The sequence below is a fragment of the Dermacentor silvarum genome, chromosome 1 (assembly GCF_013339745.2).
Source record: "Dermacentor silvarum isolate Dsil-2018 chromosome 1, BIME_Dsil_1.4, whole genome shotgun sequence".
NCBI classification, from domain to species: Eukaryota; Metazoa; Arthropoda; class Arachnida; order Ixodida; family Ixodidae; genus Dermacentor; species Dermacentor silvarum.
Genome location: NC_051154.1, coordinates 101,154,822 through 101,174,501, shown reverse-complemented (window position 1 = coordinate 101,174,501; position 19,680 = coordinate 101,154,822). Strand labels below are relative to the sequence as shown.

The 19,680-nt window shown below is 46.7% G+C and overlaps 1 protein-coding gene across 1 annotated transcript; it reads left to right on the top strand.

Annotated features, from left to right (window-relative positions):
• Positions 1-4,864: 4,864 nt before the first annotated feature.
• Positions 4,865-19,152, top strand: LOC119450142 (carboxypeptidase Q). Its single transcript, XM_037713517.2, has 4 exons — positions 4,865-5,542; positions 11,372-11,621; positions 14,463-14,566; positions 17,541-19,152. Exons 1-4 carry the CDS (start codon positions 5,036-5,038, stop codon positions 18,120-18,122), a joined length of 1,443 nt encoding a protein of 480 aa, XP_037569445.1. The 5' UTR covers positions 4,865-5,035; the 3' UTR covers positions 18,123-19,152.
• Positions 19,153-19,680: the final 528 nt, after the last annotated feature.

Below are 19,680 nucleotides of genomic sequence, written 5' to 3'. Positions count from 1 at the left end.
CTACATGGCGAACGAGTGCACCGACAATCATCATCATCATCATCATCATCATCCTCATCATCATCATCAGCCTATATTTTATGTCCACTGCAGGACGAAGGCCTCTCCCTGCGATCTCCAGTTACCCCTGTCTTGCGCTAGCGTATTCCAACTTGCACCTGCAAATTTCCTAACTTCATCATCCCATCTGGTTTTCTGCCGACCTCGACTGCGCTTCCCTTCTCTTGGTATCCATTCTGTAACCCTAATGGTCCACCGGTTATCCATCCTACGCATTACATGACCTGCCCAGCTCCATTTCTTCCGCTTAATGTCAACTAGAATATCGGCTATCCCCGTTTCTTCTCTGATCCACACCGCTCTCTTCCTGTCTCTTAACGTTAGTCCTAAGATTTTTCGTTCCATCGCTCTTTGTGCGGTCCTTAACTTGTTCTCGAGCTTCTTTGTTAGCACCGACATTACCGGACGCCAAATCCTGCGTCACTGCATACGCTATATTGATGTCAACGGCCAACCGACGGACGCGTTCCTCGACGTTGAAGTTGTCTCTTACGCATCGGCTTCTTCTGTGACCACGCATATCCTGCACGAGTTGAGTAAGTCTGGACTCGACGCAACCAAGATGGCTTCTTGTTCATTTGATGGGGCTGCGAACTTCTCTGGAAGCCAAGGAGGGGTGCAGGCTTTACTTAAGCAGAAATGCAACCCTCATCGCTGTTACACTCACTGCAGAGGTCATTTACTCCAGCTTGCCCTAGTGCGTGCTGCTGAGTCGTCGAAGGAAATCAAAAGGACTCTTAATCTCGTCTCGTCACTCTACTCTTTATTCAGTAAGAGTCCTAAACGCTTGAGCTAGTGTACTTGAAAACATCGAAGATGCTGTCGAGTTGAGGCTGAAACTCGTGCAGCCAGGCAAAACTCAGTGGCGCTCTCATGCATGAGCGATCGCTAGCTGTGATACTGAAAGTACTTGAGCCGCTGATATTCGCTTTGGAAAGCATTTACCAAGATGGTGCTGACATGAGCAGTGAAGCTGGTGCACTATTGTTACAGCTACGTTCAGAAAAAAAAAATAAACTATCGCTATTGTTACACTTGTCGAGCGTTTCCTAGGGCCATTGGCGTCTCTAAACAATGCCATCCAGGCAACTACAACGACAACCGTAGATCTTTACCCTGTGATTGAAGCAACCACGGAGGCTATTGCGGCGATTTCTGTGGAAGCAGTGCTCAAAGAAGTAAGAACGTCAGCAGAGAAGCTCCTTGAAAATGGCACTTTTGTGGAGGTATTAACAGACGAGAACAAGAGCAACCTCACGCGTGAGTTAAACAAGTACAAAGCCCTAATTCTGGACAACCTTCGGCCGCGACTTGTCGACCCCACCTCAGCCCTGCGATCTTTGTATACGTGGGCCTATAGCAAAAGCGAGATACTGTAAACTGGAAGGAAGTCCTCCCAACAATTGGCTTGCCGTACGTACGACGAAGAACATGAGAGGAAGTTAGATGCGGAGTGGAACATCTTCCGACGCCTGAAGGAGGATTTGACATTCACAGCATTTTTATCTTCCCTTCTCGTGGTTCGTCATTTCGTCGCTATGCTTCCCAAGTTGCAAGATGTTGTCGCTTCTTTTGTTGCTACAGTGTTCAGCATAGATTCGACTTACTGGTGCGTGTGCTTAATTAAGAGTTGATATGTTAAGCCTAGTGCACAAGCGCGCGTGTTTTACAGCATTTTCCACGTCTGCGTTCCGCGAGTGGGGTTGAGCAGCTAGATTTTGTAGGTTTTATTGCAAGTAGTCTCAACTGCCGCGTAGTTTCTCGACACGTTTTATTCAGTCGTTCTTCTTTAACTTTGTCTGTTCAGAAATCAAATCAGACTTTCGTCCTTGTGTAAAGTGAAGTAACGTACTGTTCGCAATCTTTGTAACGAGTGTTGGAGTCAAGGAGACGAATAAAAAATAAAGATGACAACCGCTCCTAGCTCCTCTATTCTCAATGCCCCCCCCCCCCCCTCCTAAAAATTTAGACCCCCCTCCCTAATTTCAATTCCTGGGTAACCCCTGCCTCTCGTTCTCTCCCTTTTTCCTTGCCCCTGCCCAAGCCCATGAAAGGCAAGAACATAACAAAGGTCGGTGTAAGCCTGTTCCTAGAAAAGCACGATTTGAATAATTAAACTATCGCTCGTGAAGCTTGAATTGTGCGTTGTCTTCTGATGCGGCCCAAACCGCCTTGGTTCCGCCACACGGAATGACCTTAGTGAAAATTGGAAAGGAAAAGCGCGGCCCACGGTCTTGTTGCTGAAGGGTTGCAATCGAGAAGCTTGTTACCAACTCGTCAGACAAGTCACCTTTCAAGCATACCTAAATTAACCCACAATTCACGGATATATATATATATATATATATATATATATATATATATATATATCTGTCTGTCCTCTCGCGAACTGGGGACGCTAGGTAGTCCATGGTCTAATGGGTAGAGCATCGGGTTGCTGTGCAGAGCGAACCAAGGTCCGAATTCACAAAAACTTCTTACGCTAGAATTTTTTGTACGAAATAAGTTTAGCCAATCCGAATGCCAGACATATCATAACGAAGGCTGCGAGCCAATGGCAAAGCGAACTTACGAAAGAAAATCTTTATTGAATCTGGCACCAGATTCGAAATTGAACTTTAGAGCAACTTGAGCCACTGGGTGTGTGACACTGCAGAGTATGTGCCGCTTTTCAATGAACACGTCGTTTCGGGTCACTGACTATGTGCCACTGGGTATTTCCCTGTTTTCAATTAACCTCTTTGACGCAAATTTGGGCCACTGGGCGTGTGTCGCTCACCAATGAGTTCATTTCATATCAACTTGAGTCAATGGTTACGTGCCACTCTTCAATGGCAAAAAATACTTCAAAACCTATCCGTTGCTGGGCGCGATCGAACCTGCGCCATGTATATTCGCGCACGCTCCACACGCGCACTTCACGGTGGCCCCGCTAGATGGCGTCCGCGTGTCTAGAGGTAAGCGCGAGCGAGCAGCTCGGCTGCATACATGCCTCATACAGGGCGCGTTTCGGCGGTGGCAATACGATGCTTCGCTACATTGCTACAACACCAATCGCATTAACGTCAGCATTAGTTTGGAGATTGGTTCTGCCTGAACGTTTTACAAAAGTCTAATAGAAATCTCATTATAGTCACCTCAAATTATCTGAAAGCTTACTTTCTAAGTCCTCTATAACAAAAGCGCAACCGCAGAAATAGCTTTTAAACCTTGCTTTTTTTTTTTCATCCATAAAAGCTATCTGCCATATTTTCTACCCGCATTTCTCAGTGAGAGTTTTTTTTATAAGGAAGCTATGGGCGTAGCGAACATGGCTCTATTGCAGTTTTGAAGAGGAGTTTCGGGGCAAGGCGGACATAATGTGCCGCTAAAACGTGAGTTCCTGAATAACAATTAACAAAATTTTGTTTATTAATATTGTTATTAGAGCCTTGGCCGCAGTTACCTATATGGCAAATTTGGAGGCAGCGACATGAATTTTAATGCGCCACCATTAAAACAAATTTTGAAAATCGCATCTGTATGACGAAGTTTGAATGACAGTTTGTCGCGGCAAATGCTGATAGATACGTCGCGGCAGACGCTTGCCAGGCAAGACGTGCCGTATCAGTATCAGCCGCGACTGGCCGCGACGTTCAAACTTCGAAGCAGGGTATCGAACCAAACCGGAACAGAACCAAAAATCTCCTCTGAACCGTTATTTTCAGCCGAACCGGAAGCGAACCGAATCGATATGTTTCCCGCCATCTTGGAACCAAACCGGAACTTTTTGGAGGAACCGTACCGAACCGGTTCGACCACAGCTACAGCACTGGGTCGTTCTTGCGGAATTTCGACGACCACACATGCAGCTGACGAGTGTCGACGACGTCCCTTGCGTCGATTCGTCGCAGCGCGCGGAGTGATACCTCTGGAACGAACAGTCATATATGGCTCCGCGCAGATCAGTGAACTCTATACGCATTATCCGCGCGTATAGTGTGTCGACATTTTAGCGCACACTAATGCGTACGACATACTACTTCACACCTCAACATTGGTAGCAGCAGCGAACTGCGCGACTCCCGGTTTTACATTTGCCATCATCGCTGTTTATGCACCGCCTCATGCTCCCCTCGAACAGTTTTCACAAATCGCGCCCGCCATAATCAACTGGAGTGTCTAGATAATTGCTGTAGCAATGAAAGCGAACAATTCACGAGAAATAATACGGGCGATACGGATTTCGCATGGCTATCTATTGATCGCGATCGAGCCATATCCGGATCGAACATCTCGGTCGCGATTGGCTCTGCGGCGCACACTCTGGCCACGCCGCACTACAGATGATGAACGCAGCCGAACCGCCCTCTCCCATCTCTGAAGAATATTGCGTAGTGTGCGGGAGAGGAAATAGTGTGTGGGGGGCCTTACCGCGACCTGCCGAGTTTGAAGGTTTGAAGGATAGTGAAATAATCTCAGTTGCTTGTTGTGTCTCGGGGCGCACGCACCGCTCGTGTCCGTCTTCTCCAGCAGCGGCGCCCCTCGCAACAGCTCCTTTGCGCAAGCTGTGGGAGGGCGCCAATTGCAGTCGATAATTTCGATTCGAATTGGTCTCGATCGCGATCGAAAGTAGCCATGTGACACCGGTATAACTTCATGTCGTAATGTTGTTGCCTGTGAATATGAGAGAACTAATAATCTATGCACGCCAAACCGTTATTCTTTTTTTTTCCTCGTTCACACTTTCTTGTGCCTGCAAATGGACCTGGAGAGAGCGCCGCGCCTGCTGAGCGCCGTTGCGAAGATGCTGATCTCTTGAAACACGAGTTGAGCTTCCCGAGGTCTTTGACACCTTCAAAGATAACAAATTTGTTTCTTCAGCGCTCGCAATTCGATCCGGCAGGTTAGCGGTCGTGCTATCGGCGCCGGCAGTGGCACCTTATGAAAACAGGCACTCCTTCACCGTGAGGGCCACAGAGCGCGCGTGGTCGCAATGAGACGCCCCACTGCTGTGCTGCAAGTGCTGCTCCTACTGGCCGCCGATGCGGCGTGGGCGGCCGACGACCAGCAGGCGTACACCTGCAACGCCACGCAGCTCTTGTCCTCCGAGCTCCTTGCAGAGATACGCAGCTACGCGCCGGTAGTGCAGAACATCATCGACTACGTGCTCCGAGGCCCCGAGCGCAACTGTACCTATGAAGAACTGGCCAAGTTTGTGGACCGATTCGGCGCACGCATCACGGGATCGCGGAACCTGGAGAACGCCATCGACTACATGGTGGAGCTCCTGGGCCGCCAGGGACTGGACCGCGTGTACACGGAGCGGGTGACCGTGCCGCATTGGGTGCGCGGCAACGAGTCGGCCTGGATAGTGCGGCCGCGCATGCAAAAGCTCAACATGCTGGGCTTGGGTGGCAGCGTAGGCACGTCGCCCGGTGGAATCATTGCACCGGTGCTGGTAGTCCGGTCATTCGAGGAGCTGCATTCGAACGCCTCAAAGGTAGGTGGACACGGAGATTTTGTTTACTTCAGACACCGCGAGTGGCATAACGTCGATAGTATGACGACTGCCATTTCCAGCAGTCACTATACTGTCAAAGAGCCACAGTTCGATGGATACGTGCCTGAAAGACGCTGACGTTTTGTAATGCCGCGCGGACGTGTTCACACGTGGGCCGTCTGACACGAAAAAAGCGGTGCTTGTGCTCGACCCTCGAACCCTCTGACCCTTTCGAGGGAACTATGCTCCTCAGCACATCCGGCTCCGATAACTGCCCTCCACACCCCTCTTGTGAGGACCTAGAATTTACAAGCACCAAAAATGCCCCGGTGTATATATACGCGAAATACCCGACGAGAACGGAACGATATTTAGATGCGAGAGTATTTCTTTCGCTACCTTACCCCACTTTGGTCGGTTGATCCGGCCTCGATACGATGACCGCGTAAGAAGAATTAAGAAAATCTTATATAGCTCCTAGAAGGAATCGAACCCGGGCCTGAAGCATGGTAAGCGAGTACCTATATCCTCGGCGCCACGCCAACAGCTGAAAAGGGACGCGGAGTATATACGTGCGACAGTAGAGAGGAAAATCTCAGGCACCGTCGTGCTGTCACGATATCGACGCGCATGCGCAGGTCGCGCGTGCGTGGTTAGAAAGATCTCGATCCAGAGACGTTTGGCTGGAAAAATGACGAAGCCAAAGAGACGCATCGTCGTGCTCCGCTAAATGGGCTGTAATGGAAGTTGAATAAATTAAGTATATGTGCTGCACCATAACTTAGACAATCATCGTACATTGGTAGGTAGGTAGGTAAAAACTTTATTTTTGTCCGGCAAGTTAAGAGGGTTGGCTTCACCCTGCATAGGCGTCTGCCACGAGCCCTTGGGCTCTGGCGGCGTCGTCGGCCCGCTGGACTGCCCACAGTTGATCTTCTTGGGCTGAGCTGAGCAGCACAGCACAGCACAACCAACGCGTGCGGAGGCTTTCGCTAGAGGCTGTCTCCCCGTTGCTACTCGTCAGCCCTTGGCATTCCCACTGCATATGCTCAATAGTTGCCCTTGAGCCGCATGACTTGCATTCGTTTGTCGTGTATATATCTGGATATAGTATATTCCACATTACTGGATTACAGTGTTTCCTCGTTTGTAACTGCCGCCACTGGACAGACTGCGATTTATTTAGTTTTTGATGAGGTGGTGGATAAATACATCTCTGCATTTTATAAAGTGTTGTTATATCTTTTTATTTGGCCAATCTATCTCCCCACTCCCAACCTCCGTCCTCACCTTCTTCGGCGGCCCCCGAGTTGACGGCACCAATGTTTGTCGCAACTCGGTCGGTTAGCCCTCGAGCTGCGTTAATGTGTGCCGCCTCGTTGTTTCCGCCGTCCCCCGGTGAGGTCGGAGTATGGGCAGGTGTCCATAGCAATTGAACATGTTTGTCTTTTATTTTTTTGGCTCCTTTCAATAATATGTGTAGTGCCTCTGGGGAGATTCGGCCATTTGCATAGTTGCGAATGGCTGTCTGTGAGTCACTGATTATTATGTATGCTTCAGTTTGTGTTATTGCAAGTGATATCGCCATTTCTTCTGCTGCTTCGTATATTCTGTCTTTATTGTGACGCTTGTTACACATTCTTTTTTGTGATTTACTACGACTGCAGTGAATTCTTTCCTGCGTGTGAGTCCAGCAGCGTCTACAAAAACTGTTGCTTTATCTTGTCCAAATCTTTTCTGTATCTCCTTGGCTCTGCTTTGACTTCGTCCTGCATGTTGTGTGGGATGCATGTTCTTTGCAGGGGGGGGGGGGGGGCATTATCATATTTATGATATCTCTTGTCATTTTCTTCTTCTCTCCGTGTTGTGTGTGGTAGTTAATACCCAATCTTTCTAATAAACTTGTTCCTGTCTTGGTCGTAGAGAGTATTTCATATTGTGATATGCGCTGAGCTTCAATGAGTTCATTCAATGTGTTGTGTTGTCCTAATGCTAGTAGTCTTTCTGTGATAGTGCTTATTGGTAGTCCTAATGCCTGCTGGTACATTTTCCTTATTAGACATTCTAGTTTGTTCTTTTCAGCCACATACCATCCGAGGTATGGTGCTATGTGTACTATTCTGCTTAGGACAAATGCCTGTACCAAGCAGTCCTATTGTGTCCTTTTCTCTGATTCCGTTGTGTTTGTAAGTTCTCCTTTTGATTAATTTTATTATTTGAAAAACCATTCCCTCTAATTTCCTGATTGTTTCCCCGTTGTTGCCTTTGGCCTCTATTATTAGTCCCAGTATTCTGATTTTATCCACTTTAGGTATGAGTGTTCCATCTGCAGTTCTTAGTTGTATTTCTGCTTCTTCTGGCTCATTTCCTTCTTTGCTATTATTTGGTTTCCGTCCTCTTCGTGTGGGCCTGTATAGTAATAATTCCGACTTTTCTGCCGAGTAGGCCAGCCCTGTTCCTTCTAAGTATCGTTCTACTGTCTATCGCGTGCTGAAGTTTTTGTTCTATTTGCCCATCACTGTCACTATTCGCCCATATGGTGATGTCATCGGCGTACAAGGTGTGATTTAGGCCTTCTATTTCGTTTATTTTGGCTGGCAATCCGATTAGTGCTAGATTAAAGAGCACTGGCGATATTATCGATCCTTGTGGTGTGCCTGCGTTGCCTATATTTATTTCTTCTGATTCCAAATCTTCTATATTGATTTTTGATTTTCTGCCAGTTAAGAAGTCTCGATCATAATTGTATGTTCTTTCTCCTAAGCTTAGCTCTTTCAATCTGTTGAGTATTGTTGTGTGCGACACGTTGTCGAATGCCTTTTTTAAATCAAGGCCAAGAGTGGCTCTGGTTGATATACTTGGGTCGTCTGTGATTTGTTGCTTAAGCTGGAGCAGTGGTTCTTGAGTAGAGCGATTCCTTCTAAATCCCAGCATTCTGGTTGGGAGTATGTTTCTGTCTTCCATGTAATTTGTAATTCTCATTAAGACTGCATGTTCCATTAGCTTTCCTACACAAGATGTGAGGGATATAGGTCTTACATTCTCCAATTGTAGGCGTTTCCCTGGCTTAAGTATTATATGTCTTCCATTGTTTTAGAATTTGTCCCGCTTTCAAGCATTCATTAATATAATCTGTTAGTTTTGTTATAGACTCATCATCTAGGTTTTTTGACGTTTTGTTGGTTATGCCGTTTGGTCCGGGTGCCGATTTGGCGTGGAAAGCCGCTTAAGTGTCAACCGCACACAGTAATTTGCAGCTGCGGCAGGGCTAGATGAGAAGACGCGTGCTCTCCTCCCTATGCGCGCATTTGATCGCGTGACCTCCAACTAACCAGAATATTGAGCGCGTGGGAAGATGATGTTCATCAAGTGTGACGGCTCAGCGTTACGGGCTTTTTCTCGCACCCGTAGTGCATGGGTCGCTCACTCATATGACTTTTGGAGTTTATACGGAATATCACGGCGACGACGTCAGCGAAAATTTGCCTGGAGTGTCGATACAATTGCTGTCGCAATAAAAGGATAAATAGAAAACAGACGTCGAGATCGCTTCTACCGCGGCTGCGGACGTTGCAATGTGCACCGGCTACAAACACAGCATGATCACCAACGCCAAAACCAATAGTGGGTACCTCGCTTATCGGTACTTCGCCAGAACCCATCTGACGCTGAAAAGGAAGCGTATTTTCCACCGTATGAGCACCAGCGGAAACATAACACTAGGCGCGCGGGGATACAGCGTACGCGAAGGGACCAGCCATCTCGGATGGCCCAAGCTTCAACTCGGCGCAGATTAACTCCAAAATGAAGCGCGTGGCCCACATATGCATGGCAGAGGCAGGAAAAGTAGAAGTTGAGGACCCGTGTGTTCTATCCGCTAGGCGAAAGAAGACTCCACGCCGCTATCAAGAAGGTTCCTCAGCTCACGTATTTCCATCAGTGAGTGACATGCACCGCCAGAGGTTCTATATGAAGTACTTGACACAGTGCTGTCTTCGTTAAACAACAGGTATCCACCTGATGTGTGGCCACATAAATCCTACCTTGAGCAGCTTGCCATAGGGAAGGAAGACGAAGCATATATAACATAGTTTTACGGTGGCGACCTTGAACCAGGGCGCCTGATTTTGCACAGAGATATGCTGATTGGCATTTTAAGCCAGCAAAGGTCGGCATCATTGGACACATTTGGGGACGTTGTGAACATGTTTACAGGGGGCAAGGGCGAACACCTGCGAAACTTTTTGCCGGAAATGGCCAAGCTAAAAAAATTGCGTTGGCCATACAGGTCTCGTCGACCACATCCGAGAGGTCCTTTTCTTGCCTTCGGTGACTGAAAATGTACTTGCGGTCGACGACTGGGCAAGCCCGTTTGAACCATCTGGCAATTTTGCACGCCTACAAAGAACTCTCCCGCAAAATCAATTTGAATAAGATTGTCGACGACTTCATTTCCAGATCAATTTTTGCCCGAACGAACACTTTTTCAATGATAGTGAAATCATCACATCAGACAACGAACTGATGTATTTAATAGGAGAGAGAAAGGCACCAACTTACAAGTCAAATCAAACCACCTGGCTTATAAAACAACACATAAAAGTTATACAAAGGAACGAAAATTGGGTCCATAACAGCGCAAGCAGAGTGAGAGCATTTGGGTAAGAAAAGACGCGTGGTTGCGCTATTTGTAAAACTCCCTAGTCTATCTGTGCATTTTCCTTATTAATCTTTATTCGTCGTATACTGTATTTGCCTCTCAATAGCACTATCCACGTTGTTCCTATATTTGCTATCGAGTCCTTTCGCGCTTTTGAGATATCGCTGTCTTATTTATTTGTTAATGTTTATTTATTTGGGCACCTTATAATTTTTACTTTATAATCCTTTGTTCTGCCTCCGGAAAATAAACGAAACCAGTGGCATAAGGAATGCTTTGACATCTAATGAAACTATGGCGTTATGGAATCATATTATACTTATGGTAATAATTCTAGTCATAAGTTGTGTTCAGAAATTGTTATATATCGTTTAATGTTCACAGTATGTTATGTCTTCTCAATAACTGACATTTCGTCAGAAAAAGATTTCTTGATTGTATCTTTTGTATTAAATCTTTTACAAGGCGTTACATCGCTTTGTCATAGATGTGTACATGTGCGACTTAATACGCACAAGACACATGTATCTTCCTAACGTGTTTAACCGAATCCGCTTGTCGCATGGCTACCAAGAGACGCCAGTCTCTTGGTGGTGTGAGGGTACTCAGGCTGTAAAACTGAATTGTCTCCTACTCTGAAGTCTTGCAAATACTCATGTAAGCTCGTCACTCCAGTGAACAATCTTTCGAGGTCACAGGAAGTTTCCAGTGTAACTGTTATGAAAGGTTATATATATATATATATATATATATATGCATACATGGGTGGGGTTCGGAAAGCTGGTCAGGCTCCAGCCCCCCCCCCCCCCCCCCCCCCCGGGAAACGAAAACTTTCCGCCTATGGCTACAGACGTCGACTTTTTCCCTCAATGGGCCATTTGATGCTCTCGCATCAATAACGATATGGCTTTACCATGCACAGAAGCTACCCTGCTGAGTGGACGTTGCACATGTGGAGGTCAGCCCTTATGCCTTGAAAAGGTAACAAGTTTCTTTCTGCAGAGCTCGCAATTTGATCCCAGCAGGTTAGCGGCCGGGCTACCGGTGCTTGCAGGCGCGCCTCCAAGCGCAGCTTTCGGTACAAAAATTTCTCATCACGCCTGTGGCAAGTTGCCTTTAGCTTGGTTCTTTCCTCAGTACTGAGCGCGCGAACTGACGCACTCGCGCAGGCCCACGGTAAGGTGGTGGTGTTCGACGAGGAGTTCATCAGCTACGGGCGCACCGTGCAGTACCGCGAGAACGGCGCCGCCGAGGCCGAGCGAGTGGGCGCCGTGGCCGCGCTGGTGCGCTCGGTGACGCCCTTTTCCATCGGGAGCCCGCACACGGGGTGGATGAACTACGACCGCGACGAGCCTCGCATCCCGTGCGCCTCCATCACCGTCGAGGACGCGCAGCTGCTCCGAAGGCTCCAGGACAGAGGTGGGCACACGCCTCAAGGCGCACACAAAGGCGTTGGTTACGGCCACATTCGGCCATTTCGCGCGGCAAACTTTGTCCTGTTTTGCGAAACAAAGTGTAGGCAGCTTTCAGGCGACAGCACGGACGAAGCTCCTCACCAAGGAGTATATAACCTCCTTGCGTCTCTCCGTGCTAGTACCCAAACGTGGCGAATGCCATGACGTCAGTGCACCGTATTATCACGCGCACCTTGTTTTGCTTTTTTGACGGTGATGCTTTTTCACCGGATTATTACTGTTGTGTTATCGATTTGTCACTCGGCGCAGATCGCGCCTGACGTGCTGTCGTACTGTCGCGTTTTTTTTTGTTTGGTTTTGTTTACGCCGCTTCTCAACGTCCTAGTGCACCAAGATTGCGGCCATGGCGACTTAATGCAAACCATCTATAATGGATTTGCAAACATGTAAAAAAAAAAGACGAAGAAGAAAAGAACGCGCCCGCTCATTTACGAACGCCCACAGTGGTTGATTAATGATGAAGAACTTCTCTGAAAGGGGGGAGGGTTGGCTTGACAGTAATGCTCAAGATGGCGGCGACGATCTTTCTTCCTTGTAATCACTACAAGGCGCTGGTTCCTCTTCTTCAATGTTTGTTTTTATATTTGTAATAACGAACACCAGACCTCAGCTCCTTTTCGCCGTGTGGCCAATCTCTTTCGCAGGTATGTGCCATGCGTAAAGGAAACAAAATAAAAAATCGGAGGTATAGTGTTATATGCCTATTCCTTCATCATGTTCTTTTTTATTTATTAGAGAAAAGGGACAATTTCTTAAAATAATTTTTGAAAGAGTGAAAGTTACGCTGGACTTAGTGGCTATTGTGGCTATTGCGTTGCGCTGTTGAACTAGAGGGCGCGGGTGCGATCTCGGCCACGCCGGCCGCATTTCTATGAAGGCGAAATGCAAAAAAAAAAAAAAAAAAAAAAAAAAAAAAAAAAAAAAAAAAAAACGCTCGTGCACTTACATATTGGTGCACGTGAAGGAACCATAGTTGGTAATAATTAATGTGCAGTCCCCCGCTTTGGCGTGTCTCATAAGATCGTGGTTCTGGCACGTAAATCTCCAGAATTTAAAGTTCCGCTATACTGCTGCAAAGTGGGAGACCCAAAACACTTGATCCTACGGTGGGACAAAACATTTAGAGTTCTTCTCGTACGCCTCTAAGCACGATCACAGCGCTTGACCTGCGGTTTTTTTTTTTTTTTTTTTTTTTTTACTTTACCAACTTTAAAAATAATTGTGCTGCTATTGCTGCTTTTTTCAAGCTCTAATTTCGAAAATAACAGAACATTGCAGTTTTTTTTTGGTCCGCATTGTCCGATAACACACTTGGAATCGTTGTTTGCCTGATTGTTCGAGCGGCTTACAAGCGGCGAAACAGTAGTTCACGTCTCTGCAACAGCGTGTGCGAAGGCAGGCCCTCTTAATCCCGTTGCTGCCCCTCTTTTGCTTTCCCTAGACATGCGGGTCCTTCCTATTAGAAATGAACAAGGAGGACAACGACCTCTGCAGCAGGTCGCTTCTCCGGTGGCGAGGTGAACACACAGCGGGGGTTCTTCTTTTCTAAAAATAGTTAAATCATTGCGAAAATGAAGCACCCGCAGACGTAAAATCTTTTATGAGGTTATTAGAGCAAAAATGGCCGGCCACTGTACACAAGATCTGTTTGTTCAAACATAGTCAGATGCCACTATAACAAAGTGAAGCACCCGGAATATCCGTCGTTATACATGTCACTCCTTTATAAATGTCAAGTCTTTTTGAGCAGTAAATAAGGCAAAATAAGCATGTTACATATAACGAAAATTTATTCAGACCATGCTGCGGTGTTTGCTCTTTAAATCCGGTCATTGTTTTCTGAACACGCTGCTCACATAGTAATTGACTAACCGCTGATGTGATGCTGTCGAGGGTGACAATATGCGCAGCTTGGGAATTCCGGCAGTAACCCCAATTGGCGAAGGCAGTCGAATACGACTTACGCCACCCGAGTCGCCATCACTCTATCAAAGTGCCGCTCAGAGAACGCTTCTGTATAGATAGCAGCCCTACTAGTTCGAATCCTTCGTATGTAGCCATAAACACGATCGAAATACATAAAGTGCTAAACGTAATCTGCTAAATGATGTACGTAGTACGTACTTGAGTAAGACTGTACGTTTCTCAGTTACTGGACTGACAGCTGTGGCATTTTCACAGGATCTTTGTGCAAAAAGATGAGCACTTCTTAGCTTGTGATGGCAATAGACCTTTAAAAAATATACACAGGCTTTTTTTTTTTCAGACAATACAGATTTTTAATAAAAACGTTATGATCGTAGCGAACTTGCAGAGAAGTTCCAAGGCGAGGTGGATATACTTGCCTCTAATAATGTGATATTCACAATATAATTTTAAAAATCCTTAAGCATTGATATTGGATTATGGATATCTCGAATTAGGTGCGATTTTCAAGATGCTAAAAAAAGTTGGGTGCCATTAAAATGTGCCTGCCTCCAAATTTATCATGTAATTAAGTAATGCCCCTGCGATTCGAAGAAAAATTTTAACCACTTTATTAATTAGTCTTCTGAAACTAACATTATTAGCGGCAAAGTATCTCCGCCGCGCCTTGAGCTCCTCTGCAAAAACGCCACGTTCGCTACACTCATAGCCTTTTTGTAAAAATCTCTATAATTGGTCTAAAAAAAAAAAAAAACACCTTGAATGTATAAGCAGTAGATTTCTCGATGTTCCTTTTGTTGCCGGGCGCTGTATTGCTCTCGTGCAGCTTCTCAAAATATTCTTTTTTTTCTTTTTTCAGGTATAGAGACTCAAGTCCACATAGTAATGGATGCACAAAATCTGCCGCTCACCACATCGAGGAATACTATAGCTGAACTAAAAGGCACAACCATGCCTGACGAGGTGAGCTCCTTAATTGTTTACAAAAACAAAACCAATCAAAAGACAACCTATAGATATATTCATACTATTAAAATATAAACATATCCAAGAGTGGCGAAGGCCTAACGAATGCACGGGTGAACGATAGATTAATACTCTATGTAAAAAAGGCACTTTATTCTAAGGGACGACGATTCGTATTGTTTGAGATGTTAGGTTGTTCCTGCGGTATTTCGCCTCGTGAGAAATAATATAGTGTAGCTTTGATATGGTTTGCGGTTTTGATGAAAAGGAATCATTCTGCCACACGCTGTTTTCTAGATTCACCATGCTCAAGACATTGCAACGTGCAGCTTCCTGTAGATTCCATGTCATAAAATCTATGGTATCACCCGCCCACGCACGCGAACGCCCAACATCCCTTCCCAATTTTATTGAGTTAGTGCCATTAGTCATCCCTATCAAATTTTGTCGACATTTGAAGCAGACGTTCGGAGCGAACGTTTTGGAACAGACCCATATCTGCTGTATCTTCGTTGAAAAAAAAAATGTTTGAGGGAAAAAATGTGGCAACAAATTATTTTCTTAACCAAAGAGCACAATGCAAAGATTGCTTTTTGCGTGTCTTTGTGCTTATTGTCGTGAATGTTCAGAAGTGTCTGCCAAACATTTCATCTTTGAAAAGGATGCTGCATACCAGAAGTCTGACGCATGAACCACAAAATATTCGCTGCAGATGGGCGCACTCTATAAATTAGTTGGGTGCTCTTCGAGCTTGGAACTACGCCGGCTGCTCAAGGATCAGCGAAATACGTGCAAAAGAGATCTGCTTTGACTGAAAAAAAAATAAAAAGCGTATGCTGCCGGTATTTCATAATATTTTATGGAATTCCTTAACTCCATGTGCGACCGCAAGCAAACGAAGCGTGCATTGCAAGGAAGTCAAGCCCGAAATGCCTGTGAAATATGGTTTTTAATGTTGTTGGCATAGAGGTGTTAACGAAGCACGTATTTGGATCGAATATGCATATTCTTTGTCCCATAAAAGAACCGAAACACCAAGCCAGTGATTACAAATGAAGAGCGAAATACGCACGTGCGCAGAACTTTTTCATGTGGTTGTTTATTATTATTATTATTATTTTAATGACATTTAGGCACGGCGGCTGGTCTATATACACGCAATAACTTTTGCCCTTGATTGCGAGCTTGTCAGTGCCTTCTGAAATGGACGCGTCTTTACAGTCGCCTTTCCGAACCTCATGCAAGAGTGAATTAGGACTTCGATTATAGATGAGATGTCTGTGACCATGTCCATCTTACGTGACAGTTTTTGTTTGATAGTCCGTAGCAAGCAAGGTGTTCGCAAAGCGCAGATACCGGATTAAGAAAGTCGTCAGCACTTAAGAACGGTCCTTATTTGTTGGTCGATGACTATCCTTCTTTCCATCACTGAGTGACCCAATCTGGCACGGGTGCCGAGCAGTCACCGATGCCTGCTGCAGCCGAAGAACTTTGTGAATCCAATCTTTAATGGCAGCCTTGTTCTGAGACGCACTGTATAGGTGAGCTCGCACCAGAGTACTGCTTGTGTGTTTTGATTATTCACTAGTTCAGGAACCGAATTCACGCAGATTTTTGTTCTGAAGAGTTGTTTGCCATTGACTGGCGTCCTTCACTAATGATATGTTAAGCATAACCTACTCTTACGAAGAATTCTAGCGTAAGCACACTTTTGTGAATACGGGCCAAGCTTTGTGTAATGTGCAGTTAAATGCCTGCTTGGGAACAGCTCGTATGAGAGTGCAGATTGGCGTGGAAAGTTATAGGTACTGCAACTGTTGGTTGCAAGTGCAACATCGCTTTACAAATAATCGACATTGTTCTCACGCAAACACCCCACAGCAGTGGCTCGGTGGCTCTTGCGTTATGCCGTTGAACGTGAGGGAGAAATGCAAAATCCCTTCTGCACTTAGGATTTATGTGCACGTTGAATCCCAGGTGGTCTAAATTAAACCGTAGCCTTCCAGTACGGCGTGTCTCAGAGCCCCTGCGTTGCTTTAGGACGTTAAACCCCATGAATCAACCAGTATCACGTATATACCCTCGGCTGGCTTACGCTCGGACAGGGGCGCTTGGACCTCATGGCCCATGAGGCTACACATCACAGGACTCTGGGTGGCCAGCGTCTTTGCTTGCAGCCAAATCATTTTCAGTGAAAGAACCAATGGTCAGGGATGACAGCACGTGAGATGCATGCGACGCGTGACGAGTGCTTTACAGCAGCATTTGTCTTGTGGTTTATTTGAGAAAAATCTCGGCTTCTCCCACTTGCGCCATCAAAGAAGCACCGCGATGGGCGCATACCGCGTGTCCCAGCTAACGATAGCCAAGTTGTTTAAAAAAAATATTTCAAGAACCCGGTCGTCAGAGGTCTGACGACCGGTCTGACGACCGGGTTCCGGCCTTCACACATAAGGACGTGCTCGGTCGTCAGAGGTCTGACGACCGAGCACCATAAGTCTTAAAGTCGTATCTAGAACCATGCTTTGAAATCTTCTCTTTTTTTTTGACAGCTTGCCTAGCGATATCAAGGACACCTTATGTAGGCGCGTAGGAATGAGTTGGCGCTCCGGTGCGTGCATGTGTAGTTAACTGATTCACACAGTCGTCACCCGCCCCGTCCCGCCACCGTCACGGCTGTGGTTGCTGCCAGGCGAGCGCTTTTCTTCACCGGTTTATCTTGAAGAACCGGATGCCGGCGACCTTGATTGATGCTCCCAACGTCACCGTGTGGCGTCCCATTTTGTGAGAGAGAAAAAAACGGAGAGGGAACTCCTTCTCCTGACGGTAACCGATGTCGTTACGGGGACGGGACGTGGAGGATGACAGCTGTACGTGTGAATCCGGCCTTCACACATAAGGACGTGCGAATGCGCGTGCGCGGCGTCTATTCTTTCGAGATGACTTAGTCTTTTGGTTCGATCTCACACAGGTGGTGCTCGTGAGCGGCCACCTGGACTCGTGGGACGTGGGCCAGGGTGCCATGGACGACGGTGGTGGCGCCTTCGTCTCGTGGCGGGCGCTGGCGCTGCTGCGGAGGCTGGGCCTGCGGCCGCGGCGCACGCTGCGCGCCTTGCTCTGGACGGGCGAAGAGGAGGGCGTGTGGGGCGGCCGCGCCTACTACGAGCGTCATGGCGGCCGGCCCCAGGCACAGCGCCGGCTCAACCTGGTCATGGAGTCCGACCTGGGCACGTTCCGGCCGCTGGGGCTCAGACTGGCGGCCGCCGACCCGCGCGCGCGCTGCATGGCCGCCGAGGTGCTGCGCCTGTTCGGCTCCATCAACGCGACGCGACTGACGCTGGGGCCCGACGGGCCGGATATCCAGCCCTGGGTCGACGCCGGAGTGCCGGGCGCCTCGCTGGACACGGCCAACGAGGAATACTTCTACTTCCACCACACAGACGGCGACTCCATGACCGTCGAAGACCCGACCAACCTGGATTTGTGCACCGCCCTATGGGCGGCTTCCGCCTTCGTCTTCGCTGACCTCAGCGAGCGCCTGCCGCGGCCGTAGCGGCGGGCTGGCGGCAATAGGCGAAGGACACAGAAAGTTTCGCTCCCCATTCACGTCAATTATGGGCGCGTTCACTGATCGATTGATTCATTGACTTAACTGATCGACACTAAGAAAATTAAATTAGTCAAAGCTTCCAGCCTTGTCAGCCCACGTCTACACAAAAATGAGCCGTTTAAAGAGTTAAGAAAAGCTCTCCGCCGAGCTACTTATAATGTACATAAATATGTTATGTTCGAATTAATTTCCCTGGAAGATGCCTTTATTTTATGCATTCTTAGATGGTATAGAAATATGCCACAAGCATGCATAGTGCTCAGCTGTTCAAACGCGATACGCAGAGCGTATGACTGCCGTCCTTTCTTGCGCCACCTGTGGGCGAAGGGGAGCTCATGCATTGTGGCACAACCGCTGATTAAAAAGGCACACGGTGTACACCTTTTTATTCATCGGCCGTGATGGCGGTTCACGATGACAGCGATAGCCTTTGTGACGCCTTCTGACTGCATTTGTCCCCCATGCAGTGTTCACCCAGCGCTCACCGATACCGCAAAAAGCGCCGGCCGCGCCATGCGGTCTGATTAACGCGTTAGACTCGCTGATTATCGTTTGAATCGCTGATATGAATCTGATTATCGCGTTTTAAATACTGTTTGTTACATGAGCACTCAAAATTTCATCAGCGCAACAAAGCTTACAAGTGTGCTAAAACTTTTGTGTACTATAAAACATTACAACAAATGACAAAGCACGAAAAAAGAACACACTTATTCGTATATAGTGGTAGAAAATATCGAAGAAAACGCTTGGATTGGCAAATGCAGGTAAAGGCAAATAGAGAAGTACGAGAAAATTACTTGTAAGGTGCAAGTTAAAATTGTAAGGAAAAGGCAAAAATAAAGAGAAATACAAATGCTAAGGTAACAGATAAGCGAATAAAAAGAATTTTCTTGCGAGTAGTTGGTCTTCAAGTGCAAAAAAAAAGAAAAGGAAAAAAAAGGCAAACAAAAGCCGGCAGGGGGGGGGGGGGGTGTTATTAGCAGTTGACTCTGAGTGAAATGGCGCAGCTCACGACGGGGCATATACGAGGCAACGGTCGGGTGCTTTATGAGAGGATCAATATTGCAAAATGTTTTGAGAAATACAAATGTAAACGTAATGAATGAAACGATATTGAAAAATCAAGAGCTTTAAAGCGGCTATTTCTTTGCCTACCACCCCCACGGGGTTTGACGTGGGTACTGCCGGTTCGGTATAACCTCCTCAGACCCGAACTCAACTACGGGGCATAATCGCTCTTCAAGGTGGTTTTTATTGTCTACTGTTAAGTTATGAACTTGAAAAAAAAAACAATTTTTAAAATTTATATGCCACGATTAGATGCCAAAAACTGTGTCTCCATGTATCCACTATCTCCATCATCTCCTCATATTCGCTTGGTAAAAACTGCATTTCATTGCTTAAACGTAGAGATGAAGATGGACCTATGTGTAGTACATTGTCATGTTGTCACTGTCACGCAATCTCAGTGATTTCGAAACACACCTCAAGCTTGCTT

What these genes read in the sequence shown, in the direction of transcription:
- LOC119450142 (XM_037713517.2), top strand. Translation starts at nt 5,036, where the DNA reads ATGAGACGCCCCACTGCTGTGCTGCAAGTGCTGCTCCTACTGGCCGCC. An exon ending in CCGAAGGCTCCAGGACAGAG is followed by an intron (nt 11,622 to 14,462) that starts GTGGGCACACGC and finishes TTCTTTTTTCAG; the next exon opens with GTATAGAGACTCAAGTCCAC. An exon ending in GCACAACCATGCCTGACGAG is followed by an intron (nt 14,567 to 17,540) that starts GTGAGCTCCTTA and finishes GATCTCACACAG; the next exon opens with GTGGTGCTCGTGAGCGGCCA.